This window comes from Osmia bicornis, chromosome 10 (assembly GCF_907164935.1).
Source record: "Osmia bicornis bicornis chromosome 10, iOsmBic2.1, whole genome shotgun sequence".
NCBI classification, from domain to species: Eukaryota; Metazoa; Arthropoda; class Insecta; order Hymenoptera; family Megachilidae; genus Osmia; species Osmia bicornis.
The window spans coordinates 1,555,645-1,574,283 of NC_060225.1; the positions used below are offsets into that span (position 1 = coordinate 1,555,645).

General features: G+C 37.1%; 1 protein-coding gene and 1 long non-coding RNA gene across 2 annotated transcripts; both read left to right on the forward strand.

Moving 5' to 3' along the window:
• The first annotated feature begins 5,627 nt into the window (after positions 1-5,627).
• On the forward strand, positions 5,628-6,675 carry LOC123988234. Its single transcript, XM_046287472.1, has 4 exons — positions 5,628-5,656; positions 5,760-5,987; positions 6,072-6,285; positions 6,361-6,675. Exons 1-4 carry the CDS (start codon positions 5,628-5,630, stop codon positions 6,673-6,675), a joined length of 786 nt encoding a protein of 261 aa, XP_046143428.1.
• Positions 6,676-6,809: 134 nt separating this feature from the next.
• LOC123988192 lies at positions 6,810-8,695 on the forward strand. Its single transcript, XR_006829738.1, has 4 exons — positions 6,810-7,263; positions 7,360-7,527; positions 7,640-7,818; positions 7,927-8,695. It is a non-coding gene; the product is annotated as an uncharacterized LOC123988192 (long non-coding RNA).
• Positions 8,696-18,639: the final 9,944 nt, after the last annotated feature.

The window sequence follows — 18,639 nt, forward strand, 5'->3', positions numbered from 1 at the left end:
CACGAAAATCGGTGAGGAGGGCCAACTTCTAAATAATTACTATTAATTATTTATTCGAGTAATTAAAATAACAAATAATTAAAATTTCTATTAGTTATTTGAAAATAACAGAAAATATCAAACTTTATTTCAAATAAAAGTGTCTTTAAATTGGAAATTATTTGCTATTTGAAATAATTTGTTTTTATTCGAGATGTGTATTCAAAGGTCTATAAATTTTCATTTTTGATTCAAAATGTGTATCAGAAGGTTATTTGGAATAATATCCAACTCTGCACATGACCTTTTCCACTGCAGTAGTCAACTTGCTAATATAATTTCTAATCATGGAAAATAATTAAAATTTATTTAACATTAAATTCCCAAATAGTATAATGAACTCACTCGTGGTCTAATATTAATGAGCTTGAACGTCATTGTCTAGTTGAAAACAATTTCTAAACATCCCCTATCGATTGACGAAATTAGCCCCTGTGGTTTGGGGGATAGAATACAGCCATAGTATTCTCTGCCTGTCGTAAGAGGTGGCTAAAAGGGATCGAAGTTAGCCAGAACTTTCAGAAACTGTAATAATTATGAAAATTAACGAGATAGTTACACTAATGAATGAAACAAAAGTTGACCAAGATAATAAATAAAAATATCCTTCCATTGCCTCTCGTTTCACTTGGACCGTGAACTTTTGGGGGTGTCCCACTTGGACGTCGACCGATTGGACGCATCCCGATTGGACGGTCCCGATTGGACGCGTTCCTTTTGGACGCCGTGCCGATTGGACGCCGTGCCGATTGGACGCTTTCCTTTTGGACGCCGGACCGATTGGACGCGTTCCTTTTGGACGTCGTGCCGTTTGGACGCCGTGCAGTTTGGACGTCGTGCCATTTGGATTCGTGCCATTTGGACGCCATATTTTTATAATCATTGCCTTTGGAAATCGGCAGATGGTGGTATTGTTTGTCGATTTAAGGGGTAACACCACTGTAAATTTTTCGAAAAATCGATTTTTTTTTTATTGGCTTAAAAGATGCTTTGAACCTTCTAGAATATGGGGCAAAAGCGTTTTTACCTGAAAGAAATTTGTTTCCTTGAAATTTCGAGCTCTTTCCCAAGCGCGTCGGACTGCTTCGAAACGACTACTTGGTGTCAAATTAATCCCTGTTGGGAAGGTACAACCTAATGTCCTACCCTTTGATTTCTAACTTCTCTAATAAACAATGGATGTCTTCAGAAAATAGCAACGAAAGCTTTAATGCTACCGTTTGGAATTTGGCTCCAGAATCTTATTCAAGCGGCAAAAAAGTCTTGAAAATAGCGACTGATATTGCGGTGTGCAATTTTAATGATGGCCTGACAAACATTCTCCGAATTATGAAAGCTTTGGAGATGGATATTGGTGTCCAATCATACAATTTTTGTCTGGAAGCCGATGCTAAGCGGATCAACCACGCCGAGCGCTCCTTGACCGATGCGGCAAAAGAGGCACACTCTACCTTACAATCTTCGAGGAAAGAGAATGAGGAAGAATATTTAAACATGGAAGGGCAGCTTTATGTTCCTAGGATAGCAGATTAATGATAAAAAATTTAAAACAGTCGAATTTTTCATTTCTTCATGTTCATAACACATTTCAAAACTTTAAACGCGTTTTTCTTGAAACATGATTTTTCAAAACGGCACGCAGCATAACTCGAACAATTTTCATTCTTTTCATTCGAATTTTTAATAATATCTTTAAAATAACATTTCGAAGAGAAATACGTACGGGATTTTCGATAAGTTAATTTAAACATTACTTATTAACAAATGATTGCCCACTTTTTAGAGAAAATTGAACGCTTTTTATTCAAATACTCACCAATCACACAAAAATCAATATTTTTAAAATCCCCTACGTATTTCTCTAGCTATAAGCATGTAGATTAAGTGATATTTTTTTCTTTCTCATAGATTCAAATTTGCACCAGCTACACTGCGTGCCGCAGAGCGCTGAAAATTAAACATGCCTTGCTAGAATGGCTTCAGTGCCGCCATTTTTTAATATTTCTCAATTAAAATTTTTTTTTTAATACCTTAATATATTCCTAATAACTGCCCCCAATATTATTTTTCTATTACCTTTCCTTCCATCCAAGAAAAACTGCCATAAAAACGCTTTTTTTCGAGCTGTTACAGTGGTGTTACCCCTTAAATTCCTATGCTATTTGAATGCGTATGCATGCTAAAGTATATGATTACATATATCCACAGCCGACTCTAGTACTAGCCGTGCTGAAGTAAAAATGGCAACACCGCGGGAGTCCGGTCTGAATATATCAACATCTAACCCTACTCAATCTGCCTCCCGGACTCCCAGACTCCCAGCCAATCAACGTCGTCGGACTCTCGACTACTCTCTGGACTTCACATAACCTCTTTGGTTTCGTTCCAATAATTTCGCTTGTTTCAAGGTTTTTATTCACTTATATACACGTTTATCAATTCTTAAATGTTTCAATTTGATCCAAAGATGGTTTCATTTTGCTTCATACCTAAATTTTCTTGAAACCACTGTAAATATTTCAAATATCATGCTTCACAACACCAAACTACTTCGAGAGTACACAAAATTTATATCACATTTATAACAATTTTATACTACCACATCACTTCTACTTGCCATAGTTGCAACGTTTATGTATTGTTTATACATAACTAATACAAAATAGCGTATATTACTACAGCTTTTAATTAAAAAAGACGGTAATTACAATTCCGAGCACAGGACTCTGTTTTTGAAAATAGGACTCCCGATTGTCACGTGAGCGGTGTTGCCACGTTGTTCAGCATGGCTAGTACTAGAGTCGGCTGTGATATAGCTAACGATAAGGTCAAGTGGTTATGTGTAACGTTTGACAGATATAGGTTATAGTGAATAACATGTGGAAATTGAATGCAGTTACTTTCTTACAAGATATATCTGGAAGTATGTTTAAGGTAAAAGAAATATTAAACCTTACTTTCTTCAATACATTCTTTATGCCAAATTAATGTAGTTGAGTAATATGAATCAATATATAATAATATGATTTATTCTTCTTTATTTCCAGCATTTATTCAGACATTGATGAGGAAATTACAACCACAAAATTATGGAGTAGAGAATTTGAATAGATCCATTAAACAAATTAAACATTGTGGAATGAAATACTAGGATTAATAACAGAAACGTACTCCAAAAACAGATGCAATTACTTTCTCACAGGATATATCTGGAAATATGTTTAAGGTAAAAGAAATGTTAAACCATATTTTCATCAATACATTCTTTATTTGAAATTAATGTTTTTGAGTACAGCGTATCAATATTTAATAATATGATTTCTTTTTCTATATTTTGAGTATTTATTCAGACATTCATGAGGAAATTACAAGCATGAAATTATGGAGCAGAAAAGTTGAATAGATACATTAAAGATATTTTCCAGCCTGGAATGAAATACTTGGACAAATAACAAAAACATAATCTGAAGACAGATGCAATTACTCTCTTGCAAGATATATGTGGAAATATGTTTAAAGTAAAAGAAATATTAAATCTTATTTTTTTCAGTACATTCTTTATTCTAAATTAATGTTGTTGAGTATAATGTAACAATATGATTTCTTTTTCTTTATTTTCAGCATTTATTCAAACATTGATCAGGAAAAAAAAATATTGGAGTAGAGAATTTGAATAGATCCATTAAAGAAATTAAACAGTGTGGAATGATATACTAGGACGAAAAACAATATTGTACTCTGAAAACAGATGCAATTACTTTCTCGCAGGATATATCAGGAAATTTGTTTGAGGTAAAAGAAATATTAAACCATATTTTTTTCAATACATTCTTTATTATAAATTAATGTTGTTGAGTATAATGTAACAATATATAATAATATGATTTCTTCTTCTTTATTTTCAGCGTTTGATCAGACACAGAGGGGAAAATTGCAACAGAGATATTATGTAGTAGATGTATTAAATAGATACAGTGCAGAAATTATTCGAGCAAGAGCAGTATTAAATTAGATAAGTTTGTCTTGCACCTTATAGACTTTAAAAACAATGTAATACCAGCATATTTCAAATAAATAGTTTAATAAAAATAGATAAATCCCTTAAACTTTAACTTCCTATTCTAATTTCCTTAATATAGAATTTAAGTTACAATTCAGTGTTTTCTTCTACTTTCAAATAAATAGTTTTACCAAGTAATAATTCATAAAAAAAATAATTTGAAACAGAGTTTCTATTTCACTATTCACTTGTATCTTTTTTATAGCGCTTGTATTGTGTTTAGAAGTCTTGAATTTGTCTCAAACGAGTTGAACAGTTGTATTGAAATATTCCATTCTGAATAAATGCTGAAAATAAAGAAAAACAAATCATATTACAATATATTGATACATTGTACTCAAAATCATTAATTTGGAATAAAGAATGTATTGAAAAAAATAAGATTTAATATTTCTTTTACCTTAATCATATTTCCTTATATATCCTGCGAGAAAGTAATTGCATCTGTTTTCAGAGTACGTTTTTCTCATTTGTTGTAGTATTTCATTCCGCAGTGTTTAATTTCTTTAATGTAACTTTTCAACTTTTCTACTCCGTAGTTTGTTGGTTGTAATTTCCTCATCAATGTCTGAATAAATCCTGAAAATAAAGAAAAAGAAATCATATTATTATATATTGATACATTGTCCACAAAAACATGAATTTGGAATAAAGAATGTATTAAAGAAAATAAGCTTTAAAATTAGTTTTATCTTAAACATACTTCCAGATATATCTTGTAAAAAAGTAACTGCATTCAATTTCCACATGTTTTTCACTATAACCTATACCTGTCAAAACGATTTACAGATTTCTAAAAGCAATAATATTAAAACATATGGCGTCCAAAAGACACAGCATCCAAACGGCACGGCGTCCAATAGGAACGCGCCAGAAAGCGTCCAATCGGACCAGCGTCCAAAAGGAACACGTCAGAACCCGTCCAATCGGTATGGCGTCCAAAAGGAACGCATCCAATCGGCACGGGGTCCAAAAGAAACGCGCCAGAACGCGTCCAATCGGTTCGGCGTCCAAAAGGAACGTATCCAATCGGCACGGCGTCCAACAGTGAAGTACTGGAGATTATCAAGAAAAATAAATGTAAGGCTGGACTTCGTTTTGGGGGACCACAAATTTCTCGATGGAAAGTATCAAATCTTATAGTTTTTGACCTGAAACATTCGAAAATGCAAGTTAAATGTCCAGGAAACCAATAGTTTAAGAAATACAAGTGTATAAAAATGTACGTTTTTAGTGACGTTTGACAGGTTACAATGACGCCATGTTGCTTCTACCCATCTTCTGATTGGTCCGCAGGAAGGTTCGCGCATAAATTTGAAATCTGTTCATTTATTTCAGGTATCATTTGTTAACTCTATCAATTTTTTTATTCAACTGTTATATTCTTGGTAGCATTATTCTCACAATCAGTACCGTGTTTTATTGTTGCTGTGTTTTTTGTATGTTTTATTTATTTTTTGTGTGTTTTTTCTATTATTTATTTATTTTTTATATTTTTTGTGTTTTTTTTCGTTATTTATATATAACAATGAGTACCATAAAGTATAAATTATGCAGGTATTTGAATTTTATGTTATTTTCTTTATACATTTTAATGTTCTGCATATTTTGTATGTATTATCTGGGTTTTTGTGAATTTTATTTAATATGATTTATGCAGCTTGCCCGCTTCGAAGGAATCGGCGGTTTCATGGGCCAGGGAGAAGGGACTTCTTCGTACTACAAAGAATTGTAGTACCCATCGACGGCCCATGAGGCTTTATGCAGGCGGGGAACACGGACTTGGCCGTTTCCGATGCCCTGCTGGCCGCGGTAACTGCAAGCAGTACGCGGCCACAGTCGATTCCTTCTTTCAGGATGTCCGTCTGCCGTTGCATAAGGCAATAAAGTAAATTTTCATTTGAAATCATTTGATTATTAATTTCAATTAAATTTATAATCGTTTCTTATATATATATATTTTTTTTTTAAGGCTTATGTATTGCTTCACATCTGACTTCTCCTACGAGGTTACCGCAACGGAGGTATCCGACGTAGGAGAAGATCAGGAAGTTTTATCAACGGACAGGATTGCAGCGTGGTTCCGCTATTGTCGGGAGATGATAGTGGACCACGTTTGCAAAATGCAAGCGGGCAAGCCGAAATTAGGCGGGATCGATGAAGGAGGTTCTGCAATCGTTGTACAGGTAATTTTATACTGTTTTTAATTAATTTTGTTATTATTCCTGTCTTCTACTACTGCACTTTAAATATTATTTCAGATCGATGAGGCCAAATTCGGCAAGCGGAAGTACAACCGTGGCCGTATCATCGACGGCCACTGGGTACTTGGCATGGTCGACACATCGACCAACGATTGCAGAATGGTTGTCGTTGAAAACCGGGAAGCGGCAACCTTGATCCCCCTAATCAAAGCAAATGTTGCTGCAGGCAGTGAGATCTATACGGACTCATTTAGGAGTTACATGGGTCTCGCTGCTGAAGGATTCACCCATAAGATGGTGAATCATAGCGTCGAATTTGTTGGTAATTATTTCAGTTTGGTTAGGCCACATCAGAATTTCCGGCCGCCGTAAGGCGGCCGGTCACATCGGTGTGATAATAAATAAATGTTTTGTGTATCTTTTAATTACAGCGCCTGATGGAACTCATACGCAACAAATCGAAGCTAACTGGCGACCGGCAAAGGATTGGATGCGTGGAAGAAGCTGCTTCCACGACGAAGACTTTGCCGATCGCCTGTGTGAGTATTTGTGGAGGAAATTCTGCAAATCTCACACAATTCATCTTATGGATTCCTTGATCGCAGCAATCAAGGAGCAATACGTTTTCGAATAAGGTAAGTTGAACTTAGTCACTTAAACGAACCAATCAGATGATGGGTAGAAACAATATGGCGTCATTCTAACCTCTGAAATGTCACTAAATACGTACATTTTTAAACACTTGTATTTCTTAAACTATTGGTTTCCTGGACTTTTAACTTGGATTTTCTAAAACTTCAGGTCAAAAACTACAAAAAAAAGGACCCCTTAATTTGTGGTCCCCCAAAACGAAATTTTACTTCTATGTTTTCTCCATAAGTCTTCTTTGCTTCTAAATGTTTTAATCCTTTTTCTAATCAGCGTGAACAATGGAATATTACAGTTGGAATATTAAACATTGTACATATTCTTCAATACATCCTTTATTTCAAATTAATGTTGTTAAGTACAATATATCAATATGTAATAATATGATTTCTTTTTCTATATTTTCAGTCATTGATGGGGAAATTACAACCAAGAAATGATGGTGTATCAAAGTTGAATAGATACATTGAAGGTACTTTCCAGTGTAGAATGAAATACTAGGACGAACGACAAAGACGTACTCTGCAAACAGATGCAATTACTTTCTTGCATGATATATCTGGAAATATGTTTAAGGTAAAGAAATATTAAAGCTTATTTTCTTCAACACATTCTTTATTCCAAATTAATGTTGTTGAGTACAATGTATCAATATATAATAATATGATTTTTTTTTCTTTATTTTCAGTATTTATTCAGACATTCATGAGGAAATTACAAGCATAAAATTATGGAGCAGAAAAGTTGAATAGATTCATTACAGATATTTTCCAGCATGGAATTAAATACTAGGACATATAACAAAAACATACTACGCAAGCAGATGCAATTATTTTCTTGCAAGATATATGTGGAAATATGTTTAAGGTAAAAGAAATATTAAACCATATTTTCTTCAATACATTCTTTATTTCTAATTAATGTTTTTGAGTACAATGTATCAATATAATATGATTTCTTTTTGTTTATTTTCAGGATTCATTCAGACATTGATGAGGAATTTCCAACCAAAAAATGATGGAGTAGAAAAGTTGAATAATTTCTGCACTGTATCTATTTAATACTTCTACTCCATAATATCTCTGATGCAATTTTCCCCTCTGTTTACGATTTTATGACTGGCTGTTGCCGCAATATTATGCCGCTAGTGAGTCGGGTTTTTAAATAAATGTGCTGCACTTTTGAGTAGGACACAGCTTAATAAATATAAGAACCGCTTACCGCGGAGGTCGGTTTATTACAGATTACTGTTCGCGCAACACGTACAAACTTCAAAAAATCACTGTATTCGCTCGCCAAGGTTCGTCTATAATTGTTCTAAACGCCTTTGTTGTTCCGGCTGTTTTATAGATTCCGGTTGACACACGGATTTGTTTCACGGAGCTCCCGTGCGCCAATTAGGGGGCTCCGTGACCTTTTTATTTCCATATTTGGTAATATGCTTTCGCGGCTGTCTGTGTGTGAGGGCCTGACACTCTCCGTGCCGGGCCGGAGAGCGGGGCGCGGAGGCCGGGGTCAGGCCTTTTTTCGTCTCCGCATTCGACAGTTTTTTGCGGTTTAGCGCGAGACTATTCTAGGACGGTTTTTATTTCTTCCAATTTGTTGAAACGTGTTTTCCGGCTCTGTATTTTCTTGTTGTTATAATAAACGTTAAATTTAAATATTAATGATTTTTTGTAACGCTTTCTTTCGTAAACACCCTCCGTGTCTATTCAAACGCTGAAAATAAAGAAGAAGAAATCATATTATTATATATTGCTACATTATACTCAACAACATTAATTTAGAATGAAGAATGTATTTAAAAAAATAAGATTTAATATTTGTTTTTACTTTAAACATATTTCCACATATATCTTGCAAGAAAGTAATTGCATCTGTCTTCAGATTATGTTTTTGTTATTTGTCCAAGTATTTCATTCCAGGCTGGAAAATATCTTTAATGTATCTATTCAACTTTTCTGCTCCATAATTTCATGCTTGTAATTTCCTCATGAATGTCTGAATAAATACTCAAAATATAGAAAAAGAAATCATATTATTAAATATTGATACGCTGTACTCAAAAACATTAATTTCAAATAAAGAATGTATTGATGAAAATATGGTTTAACATTTCTTTTACCTTAAACATATTTCCAGATATATCCTGTGAGAAAGTAATTGCATCTGTTTTCGGAGTACGTTTCTGTTATTAATCCTAGTATTTCATTCCACAATGTTTAATTTGTTTAATGGATCTATTCAAATTCTCTACTCCATAATTTTGTGGTTGTAATTTCCTCATCAATGTCTGAATAAATGCTGAAAATAAAGAAAAAGAAATCATATTATTATATATTGATTCATATTACTCAACAACATTAATTTGGCATAAAGAATGTATTGAAGAAAGTAAGGTTTAATATTTCTTTTACCTTAAACATACTTCCAGATATATCTTGTAAGAAAGTAACTGCATTCGATTTCCACATGTTATTCACTATAACCTATATCTGTCAAACGTTACACATAACCACTTGACCTTATCGTTAGATATATGTAATCATATACTCAGTGACTATAGATAGTAGAAGACTGGACATGCCTTGATACCGAAGGGTGGTCATTTCTGGGGCGAGGACGCCCCAGTATGAAGAGCGGTTTCCACAGTCGGTATAACAGTCGTGCCTGTTTTGGCAGTTCTTCTGTTACCATACCTCACTGGTACAACTACCTTATCGATTACGGTAAGGTGAAGAGACGCACGCACATATAGCAGTGACTATAGATAGTAGAAGACTGGACATGCCTTTGTTCTCAAAGGCTCGTGAATTTGTGCTGTGGCGGCACCTACGTTCGGTGAGCCGTCTCGTCGGAGAGTTCATTTCCGACTACACGAGCGCAACCCTATAGTAAGGAAAAGCGGGAAAATGTTTTTCCTCCCCCGCGCCAAGTGTTGGCGTGGGTCATTCTGTCCGGAAATCTCGAAGCGGTTAGTTGGAGACGCTTATATAGAACATACTTCCATATTTTTATATTTTTATAATTTTATATTAATTTAAATTTATAAACTCAGTTATTTAGTTATAAGAGTTTAGTGTTAGCATCAGTTAGATGAATGACTTATTAGAGAAAATAAAGGACTTGTTTCATATGCATTACGGACAAAGAGTATTTAATTTATTCATTCTGTGTAACGGTTGATGATATGGTAGAGGCCTAATTTATCCTCACTCGTGAAGGCCCCTACAGTGCCTCGAGAACGAGCGCCATCTGCTCTATCCTAATATAAAAATGTGAAACACTTCGCACTACAACAGTCTAATACGCGTTGACGGTAACAGAAGATTGCTTCGGTACCCAGGATTGTACTCCTTTGCTTACAGCCTTCAGCTCAGCGTTGCCATATCTCAATGTAAAAAAAATTAATGTCTACAGAGGGATTTGAACCTGGTACAAAACCGTTAGACTGCCTTAGCACTCTGATACATTGCCTCAGGACTACATACTAACACTATCCAAAATATGTACTTACTTTAATTTCCTTAATTTCTATGCTCGTTTGTTGCATTTACAAATATTAAAGATTGCATAAAACACTTATTTGATAAAGAATGAAATTTCTGTATATATATATGTATTCTTATATCTTTTCTTAAAGACGTACGGATATAATATAAAATTTACATATTAAAAAAGAAAAATTCTCCTCCCTTTTGTTTAAATACTTCACAAATTAATAATTATCAAGCTTTCATTTTTATATGCTCTCTTAGAATTTACCCTTCCTATGTGCTGGCATTGTGATTGAAATTCAAGAATTGTCCTATACTATGAAATTCAAGCGATACACGAGACTGACGCGCCAAGATCACTGGAGAGGGGTACCGGGCGACTGAAGGTTTAATGCATTAACGTATATGGAAACTTTGACGGCTTTTTTCTAGGAGAAGGGTTGATTTCCGGCACATGGTTCCTTTCAGACTTTTTATCCCTTCGATGAGCACTATACGATAAGCCAATAAAAAAGTTTGACCTTGAAATTAGGAGTCAAGGTCAATTTTGCGGTCGCTTTCTTTGACAGATCTCCACCGATCCAGAGGTGTAGAATCACCCCATATAGGTCGCGACATTTAATTTTTTTACACCCTGTACATATATACAAATTTGTCCACTGCTTGACACAGTCTGCGACCTTTCAGAATATTCGGGGTCTGGTTTCTGTTATAAAGCCTTGCCATAAAACTTTGAAAAAGAAAGGACAGTCAATGATGGGCCATGATGGGGTATGTGCGGGCAATGACGCACTCAGAATTTGTTCTTGGAGGGAGCTAAGTTGAACGAATAAAAATATTTTTAATACAAAAAACAGTGTTATTAATATGTGACATAAACAGTAACATTAATTTAATTAGGAACAGATTTTGGAAAATTTTCTGTTGTTCTCCTTTCTTTTTCTTTGGGGGATGCTAGAGCCCCTTAGCCCCCCCCCCCCCCCCCAGTGCGCCAGTGTCAGCGCGGGGTATGCAAGGATGCGAACTTTCAAACGTTTGGGGCGTTCGACTCTGTTCACCACATGGCAGAATAAGGGAATACACTAAGCGCTTAGTATGTCATTCTCTGTTAAAAATGCCTACTTCCGCTACCTGTGAAAAAGGTAAAAATGTCCACCTGTTAACAGTCTGCTAAGAGACGAGTCTCTGTTAACAGTTAAATGATATTTTTCGTTTAAGAATCATTATTTTATAAATATAACAGTAATTTTCAAATTATTTTTTATTCAGTTCTTGCATTTCTTCAGAATGTTATATATCAAATATTCTTATTTTTCATATATTTATTTAGTATCGATTATTACAATAATTGTATTATTGTATTACAATAAGAATGTAATACAATTATAAGGTAAAATATAATTGTTTTCCAAGCAGCACCGACGAGATAATTATTGTACTGTGGCAAAGCTAAATCATCTCGTTGGTGGTATAACAGTTTTTTTCGGTGGTAGAATGGGTAATATCACTATTTTACATTATCCATCATTCCTATTTACCGATCGTACCCCAGGCCCACTGGGCCCACTTGGCGGGCCGAACTTTAACACAGGGGCTGGCAGTCTTTAACAGTATCTCGTCGATGGTATATATCATTTACGTAAGTTATATCAAGAGTAAAGATATCATTTGATATCTTGATATTTATTAGAAGATATTCCCCGATAAAGGTAATAAAAATAATAAATTTCAATAGATATAACAATAATTTAATTAACAAACAATTGTAAAATTGAAAATAGTAATTAAATAAATTTGAATAGAATAATCAAACAAAATTTTGCAATATACCCACGAGAAAATGTAAAGAAATAAACAATTTAAATAGATATAACAATAATTTGATTAATAAACAATTGTAAAATTAAAAATAGTAATTAAATAATTTTCAATAGAATAATTAAACAAAATTTTGCAATATACCCACGAGAAAATGTAAAGAAATAAACAATTTAAATAGATATAACAATAATTTGATTAATAAACAATTGTAAAATTAAAAATAGTAATTAAATAAATTTCAATAGAATAATTAAACAAAATTTTGCAATATACCCTGTAACGTGGTGACACCTGTGCCCCCCGTTACAATCGCTGCGCTTCTCCCACCTCAAATCCCACTTAAAAATGACCCTTAACCCTTCTAACACCTCACACCTTTTTCCCGCCCGCCGGTGTCGGGCCGATAGAGGCGACGGAAAAGAGACAACAGGGATCACCCGCAAAAAGGAGCTACGAGGCCGGCGACAGACCTTCAACCTTTCCAGAGAGGAAAAGCAACGTGGAACTTCGGAAAAAGAGACGAAGCGGCCCAGCAGCTGATACAAATGTCCACCCGGAGTCATCTGTCGCCGAGCCCGAAGACTCCAGTCCGCCCGCCACCGCAGGAGATCAGCCGGCCCCATCGATCCCGAACACCGGCCGATCGACAATCGATAACCAACCTATTCCGTTGCCAGAAAAGGCCCCCTTCCTATTCCCCATCCCCTCCCCAAAAATCATCCCGCGACGGTCCCGTCGTCGCGGCAGCGACGACGAGCCGTCATTGAGCCTAGGCTACCTAAATAGAGAACGTACCGTGAGAATTAAGAGAGCGAATATAGAGATTCTGAGAGCATCGAGAAGCGATTTGTGAGAGTGTGAAGTATTGTGGTGAGCCCTTAACACTATTATAGATTGTAAGAGTGTGAGTTTCGGCAACGGCGATCTCCGATTGCGAACTTGTGTGTCCGCGTATCGCGCCGGTTATCCCACGTTATATTTTCGAGACCTTTTCTGTCCAACCCCCAACATTCCCGTCTAAAAGCATCCTCACGCGTAACGTAGACGAACTTCCAGAAACCTTCCTCAACCTGAGATCTTCCCTAACCCTCGACAAATCCTCCTTGCGTGCTCCCCCGCGAGATTGTAAGGACGAAAGTGCCCGTGTCCCACCCCTTGTAACAACCCCCATTAAAGCCCTTTTTCCAAATTTTGATTGCCACCGCGAGTGGCTGGCGCCCAACGTTTATACGAAAGAAGTGTGTGAAGAGAGTATAGAGTGAACCCCCGAAGGGTCACAACCCACACGAAAATGTAAATAAATAAACAATTTAAATAGATATAACAATAATTTGATTAATAAACAATTGTAAAATATAAAATAATAATTAAACAAATATTAACAAATATCCGATAGAAATAGTTAAATGTAACTAGCCGCGGAATCGGCGAAGCGGAACGTCATGCTTGATTGGGCGCGCCGGTACCCCATTATCAACAGCTCAACGAAGCGCGACCTGGAGAGGGGGCGGCTCAAGTTTAGAATATGGGACACGTCCCCTGATGACGTCACCTATATATTTTTGTAGCTTATCACACAAGGTGTTCATATATGTAGACCATAAGTGCCACAAATTTTTTTTTAAGCGTCACAATACTTTTTTGTAAAAAGTAAAATTCCAGCTCTTTCTCATCTGTCTCGCTTAAGAGGGAGGCGCCTTGTATTGTAAACAATAGAGAGGGTCCTGGGGGACACATTGGTGGTGATTTCATTTGTAGGAGGCATGGGAGTCGGGAGTTATGGGAGGTCAAAGATCAGGACATTCAAAATTTGTGAATGAAGCATTGATCTTTTTTTTCAACATAATAAGCAACCTTCCTTACAACATTTTCACAACTCCCCCCTTTCTTTTTTTTTTTTGAGAGGGGGAAATGCCTTACGCACACCGGGCATGTGATGCTAAGTCCGGTGGGACTCACAGGAGAACCCGGTATACCCACTAAAACCCAACCTCTTATCATGTCCCCATTCGAATTCTCGAATGGGATACACAATTTTTATATCTCTCCACAATTATTCACAAGGATAATTGCGTTAGGTTAGGGTATAATCTATGAGGAGGGGGTGCAGGGGGAGGGGCGAAGTCCCTCCTCCGCCCACGCGTTTAGATCTTCAACTTCCTCAAAGGTAGTATTTACTTATGAAAAATACGTTTAATCACCTCATATCTATTTTGTAAGCTTCAACACCGTTTCGACATTGTTATCACAACAGAAATTGATCAATGCTTCATTCACAAATTTTGAATGTCCTGATCTTTGACCTCCCATAACTCCCGACTCCCACGCCTCCTACAAATGAAATCACCACCAATGTGTCCCCCAGGACCCTCTCTACTGTTTACAATACGAGGCACCCCCCTCTTAAGCGGGACAGATGAGAAAGGGCTGGAATTTTACTTTTTACAAAAAAGTATTGTGACGCTTAAAAAAAAATTTGTGGCACTTATGGTCTACATATATGAACACCTTGTGTGATAAGCTACAAAAATATATAGGTGACGTCATCAGGAGGCGTGTCCCATATTCTAAACTGCAGCCCTCGGGGTTTTCTTTTTTACGAAAAGCCTGTAAAGGAAAATTGAAAGAGGTGAGGCCGGCGTGACCCCCTGTGACGCCTCTGTGCCACAGGGAGGAGAGTTCCAATGGAAAGAAATAAAGAAGAAATACAAAAAAAAGAAGAATAGAAGTGTAAGTGAAGGAGATGGGTCTTGGAAGAAAAATAAGGCAGTTGAAGATAAAGTTTTAGATGTTGATTGTGAAGCGGAGTACCTAGAAGAAGATGCGGAGGCTAGGGAGTTTTTTGAAAAGTATAACCGTAGCATCGTACCGTTGAATATTACCAACACGAAGAATAAGGAAGTTTCTAGTAAAAGCATAGAGCAGCTAGTTTCCCTAGAGGTTCTCAAAGTAGGGTCGCCAATCCCTACTAGAGAGATGGTTGAGCCCCCTGCAAAGGTTGGCATTGATGACGCGCAAGTTTGTGAGGAGAAGGGCCCGGTGGCGTCCCAGTCTTCAAAGGACGTCGCTACAAGCAATAAGGTGTTGGACGAGAATAGAATGCTGAAGAGGACGTGGAAAATCTTGAAGAAGGTAATAAAAGGGACAAGAGAGATGATGGAAGTAGGAAGGACTCTAACAGTTTAAATCTAGGTAGTAAGGACCCAGTGTTAAACAACCAACAAGGTGAAGAAGCTTGCGAAAACGTGGCTTCAACGAGTGCAGCTTCAAAGACCCCTGTGAATAGAGAAGTGGACAAAGACGTATTGAAAGTGAGGAAAAATAGGAATCGAGGTGAGAACAAAGATATTTATATTGAAGAATTGAGAAGCAGAGAATACCTCGTTACAATGGTCTTGGGAAGGGAAAATACCAGCAAATTTAGAAGGAACAATATAGTTAAAATTTATAAGATTCTAAGTGGGAAATCACGCTTCATTAGAGGCCTTAAAATGATAGGTCTCAATAAAGCGGAAATTACTTTCAGTGACATGGCGGCAGCTAATGAAATTATCAAGATGGCGGATAGGCAAGGCGTTGGTTATGATGCCTTCCTCCCGGATCGCAAAAAAACGCGCAGAGGGGTCATCACGGAATGGGAGGACTCAATCGAGGATTTAATTGATTTCGTAACGCCAGGACAGGGGGAATTTAAATTTGAGAGGATGAGGAAGAAAATAACTAAGGACGGTAAAAAAGTTTGGACTGACGGAATTGCCATAATGGTCACTGTGAAGGGCGACCGACTCCCTACTTCAATTAAAATTGGAGAAGGTCATGTAGCCCTAAATGTGGTACCATATATTGACCCTGTAAAGCAATGCTATAAATGCTTTGCATACGGTCACATTCAAGACTCGTGTAAAGCGGTAAGGAAATGCCTTGTTTGCCTGGGAAACGAACACGGGAGATGTGAAAAATCGCCTATTTGCCTAAATTGTGGAGGGAATCATACCTCGCTGTCGAAAACCTGCTGGATGCACCAGAGGGAAAGGGCAATTAGAAAAGTTATGGCCTATAAAAATGTGGCCTATGCCACTGCAAAAAGTATTGTGGCTAAACAGCTTGGTGTAAATTGGGAATTTGAAGATCTGGGAAGAGAAGGTAGTAGTAGGGACTACCCAACGCTCCCTCTGAAAAAAACGGATTTTTGGGAACTAAAAAAGGTTCCCCTGGACGATGAATTGTTCGTGTTAAGAGAGGCAAAGAACAAATCTGATGCTGCCAATATGGCAGTAAGAAGATGGGAAAATGCATTGGGAAACGCTAGGAACAGTAATCTACAGAGTCTTGGAAGAGGAAGAGGAAGAGGGAGACTTCGCGAAGAAGAAAAAAAGAGGGAGATTTCCCAACTGGGGGCGCATCCAATCAATATTACCTTAGAAAATAGGTTTGAGGGCCTTCAAGAGGAGGAAGGTGCCTCGTCTCAGGAAACCCCTACCATTGAAGAAGGGGAATACCAATTTGGAAGAGGTTACCCAATGGAGAAGGCAATAAAAAAGATCAGTTTGGTGGAGCAGCGAGCGCATAATAAGTTGATTGAGCAGCTTAAAAAACAAAGGGAGGAGAATTTTTTAGCGGATTTGATGAAACTAATAGTAGACAAAGGTTACGAACAGAAGGTAGAAAAGATGCTATGTGAAAACAAAAAGGGGAATAGCACCTCAATAGAGGACGAGGACTACGACTACTGGAATACCATAAGGCAGGCATGGGCAGCTAGTAGTAAATTGAGCCGGAGCGCTCTCCGGCGCTCCGGAGCTTGTCGGCGAGCTCAAAGCGGAGCGTGAACCGAGCCGAGCGGCGGAGAAATATCCCCACTCCGTAGTATCTTTAGGGTACGCAGTCGAAGCATGCATGTGTGACGTTCTCTGTCGAACGCCACACGTTCGTATCATCTCACCGCCGCAGCTCGATTTCTCCTACAATGCTGCCCCACCACCTCGAAAGAGCGAATCAGTAGAGTAAGCGCGCTCCCAAAACAGTGTCGCTGTCAGACGCGCTCTTTGAGCCGGTTTCGTGCCCATGCCTGCCATAAGGCATAGGCCCAATTGGTCAGTTCCAATCCCAGAAAAGACTCAGGAGGAATTTAGAAGAAGAAGAGAACGATATGAAGCCCAAAAGGCGGCGAAGGAGGCGCAACAGGAAGAACTGGAAAACATTGCTCGGAATGCCCACCAGCAATATGGATGGACGCGAGAGAATATTAGGCAGGAGGATGAATATAAGAAGGGTAGAATCGAAGAATTAATGAAGAGGATAGAAGGAAGATTTACCTCTAATAAGGAAGTCACTAATGAAAATTAGATGTATGGACAATAAGGGATATGCGAGTTTTAGGTTGAGTGTGGTGTGGTCGTTTGTATTGATGCGTTTGTGGTTTTTTCTTTTACATCACTTAATCAGGGAAAAAGTAAATAATACCTTATTTCTGTTTTATTTTCTAAGTGCAAAACCTACCGTTGGCTTATTAGGCGTTTTTATTTTTTCTATATTATTTAGTCTGTTTAAAATTTTCTTGATATTAATACAATTTGAGTTTATTTATAGTTTAAGGAAAAAACTGCGTTGGGTCCTGGAATTATTTCTTAGTCTTCCAGTGACTAGGTCAAACCACCTTATACTCATTAAAGTGGGATTGTGTATTAAAAAGCATAAGATTGTATGTATTTCGAATCTATTATCTACTTCAATTATTGTGTTTGTCCTATTTTTGATATCTGTTTGTGAGACGGTGAAGGGTTGGGCCTCAATGAGCCATTCAGTAAGATATTATTGTGTCGTTTATATAAATACAGTTCATAATTTTGCTATATTTTGTAGGATTGAATTTATTATTGCCCCTCCTACTTGGATGCATGGAGGAAAGAAAAAAGAACTTGCTTCATGAGGGTAAGGAGCATATAAATTGGCTGGTAGAAGGGCGGGGTGATATGGCTCTCCTTCTTAAAAGAAGAAATGGCAACTCCTGATATTAATGGCAGGCTCTGTCTAGGAACCTGGAATGCGAGGAGTGTTAGAGGTAAACTAAGCGAAATCAAAGAATATATTGGTAATTTTAATATCATGGGTATCACAGAAACATGGCTTAAGAAAAAAGATAGATTTGTAATTCCGGGCTTTAACGTCATTAGACTCGATTTGAATGAGAATAGACAAGGGGGGAGGTTTGGCTTTTGTAATCGAGGAAGGTATTAGGTTTTCAATTAGGGAAGATATCTCTTGGAAAGGGGAGGGTAGGGAGATCATGGGCATCTCGATTGAGATTAACCAAACTAGGTGGGATTTGATTTTGGTTTATAGAAGGCCGGGGGGTAAGTGGGATAGAATG

What these genes read in the sequence shown, in the direction of transcription:
- LOC123988234 (XM_046287472.1), top strand. Translation starts at nt 5,628, where the DNA reads ATGAGTACCATAAAGTATAAATTATGCAG. An exon ending in CCGTTGCATAAGGCAATAAA is followed by an intron (nt 5,988 to 6,071) that starts GTAAATTTTCAT and finishes TTTTTTTTTAAG; the next exon opens with GCTTATGTATTGCTTCACAT. An exon ending in GTTCTGCAATCGTTGTACAG is followed by an intron (nt 6,286 to 6,360) that starts GTAATTTTATAC and finishes ATATTATTTCAG; the next exon opens with ATCGATGAGGCCAAATTCGG.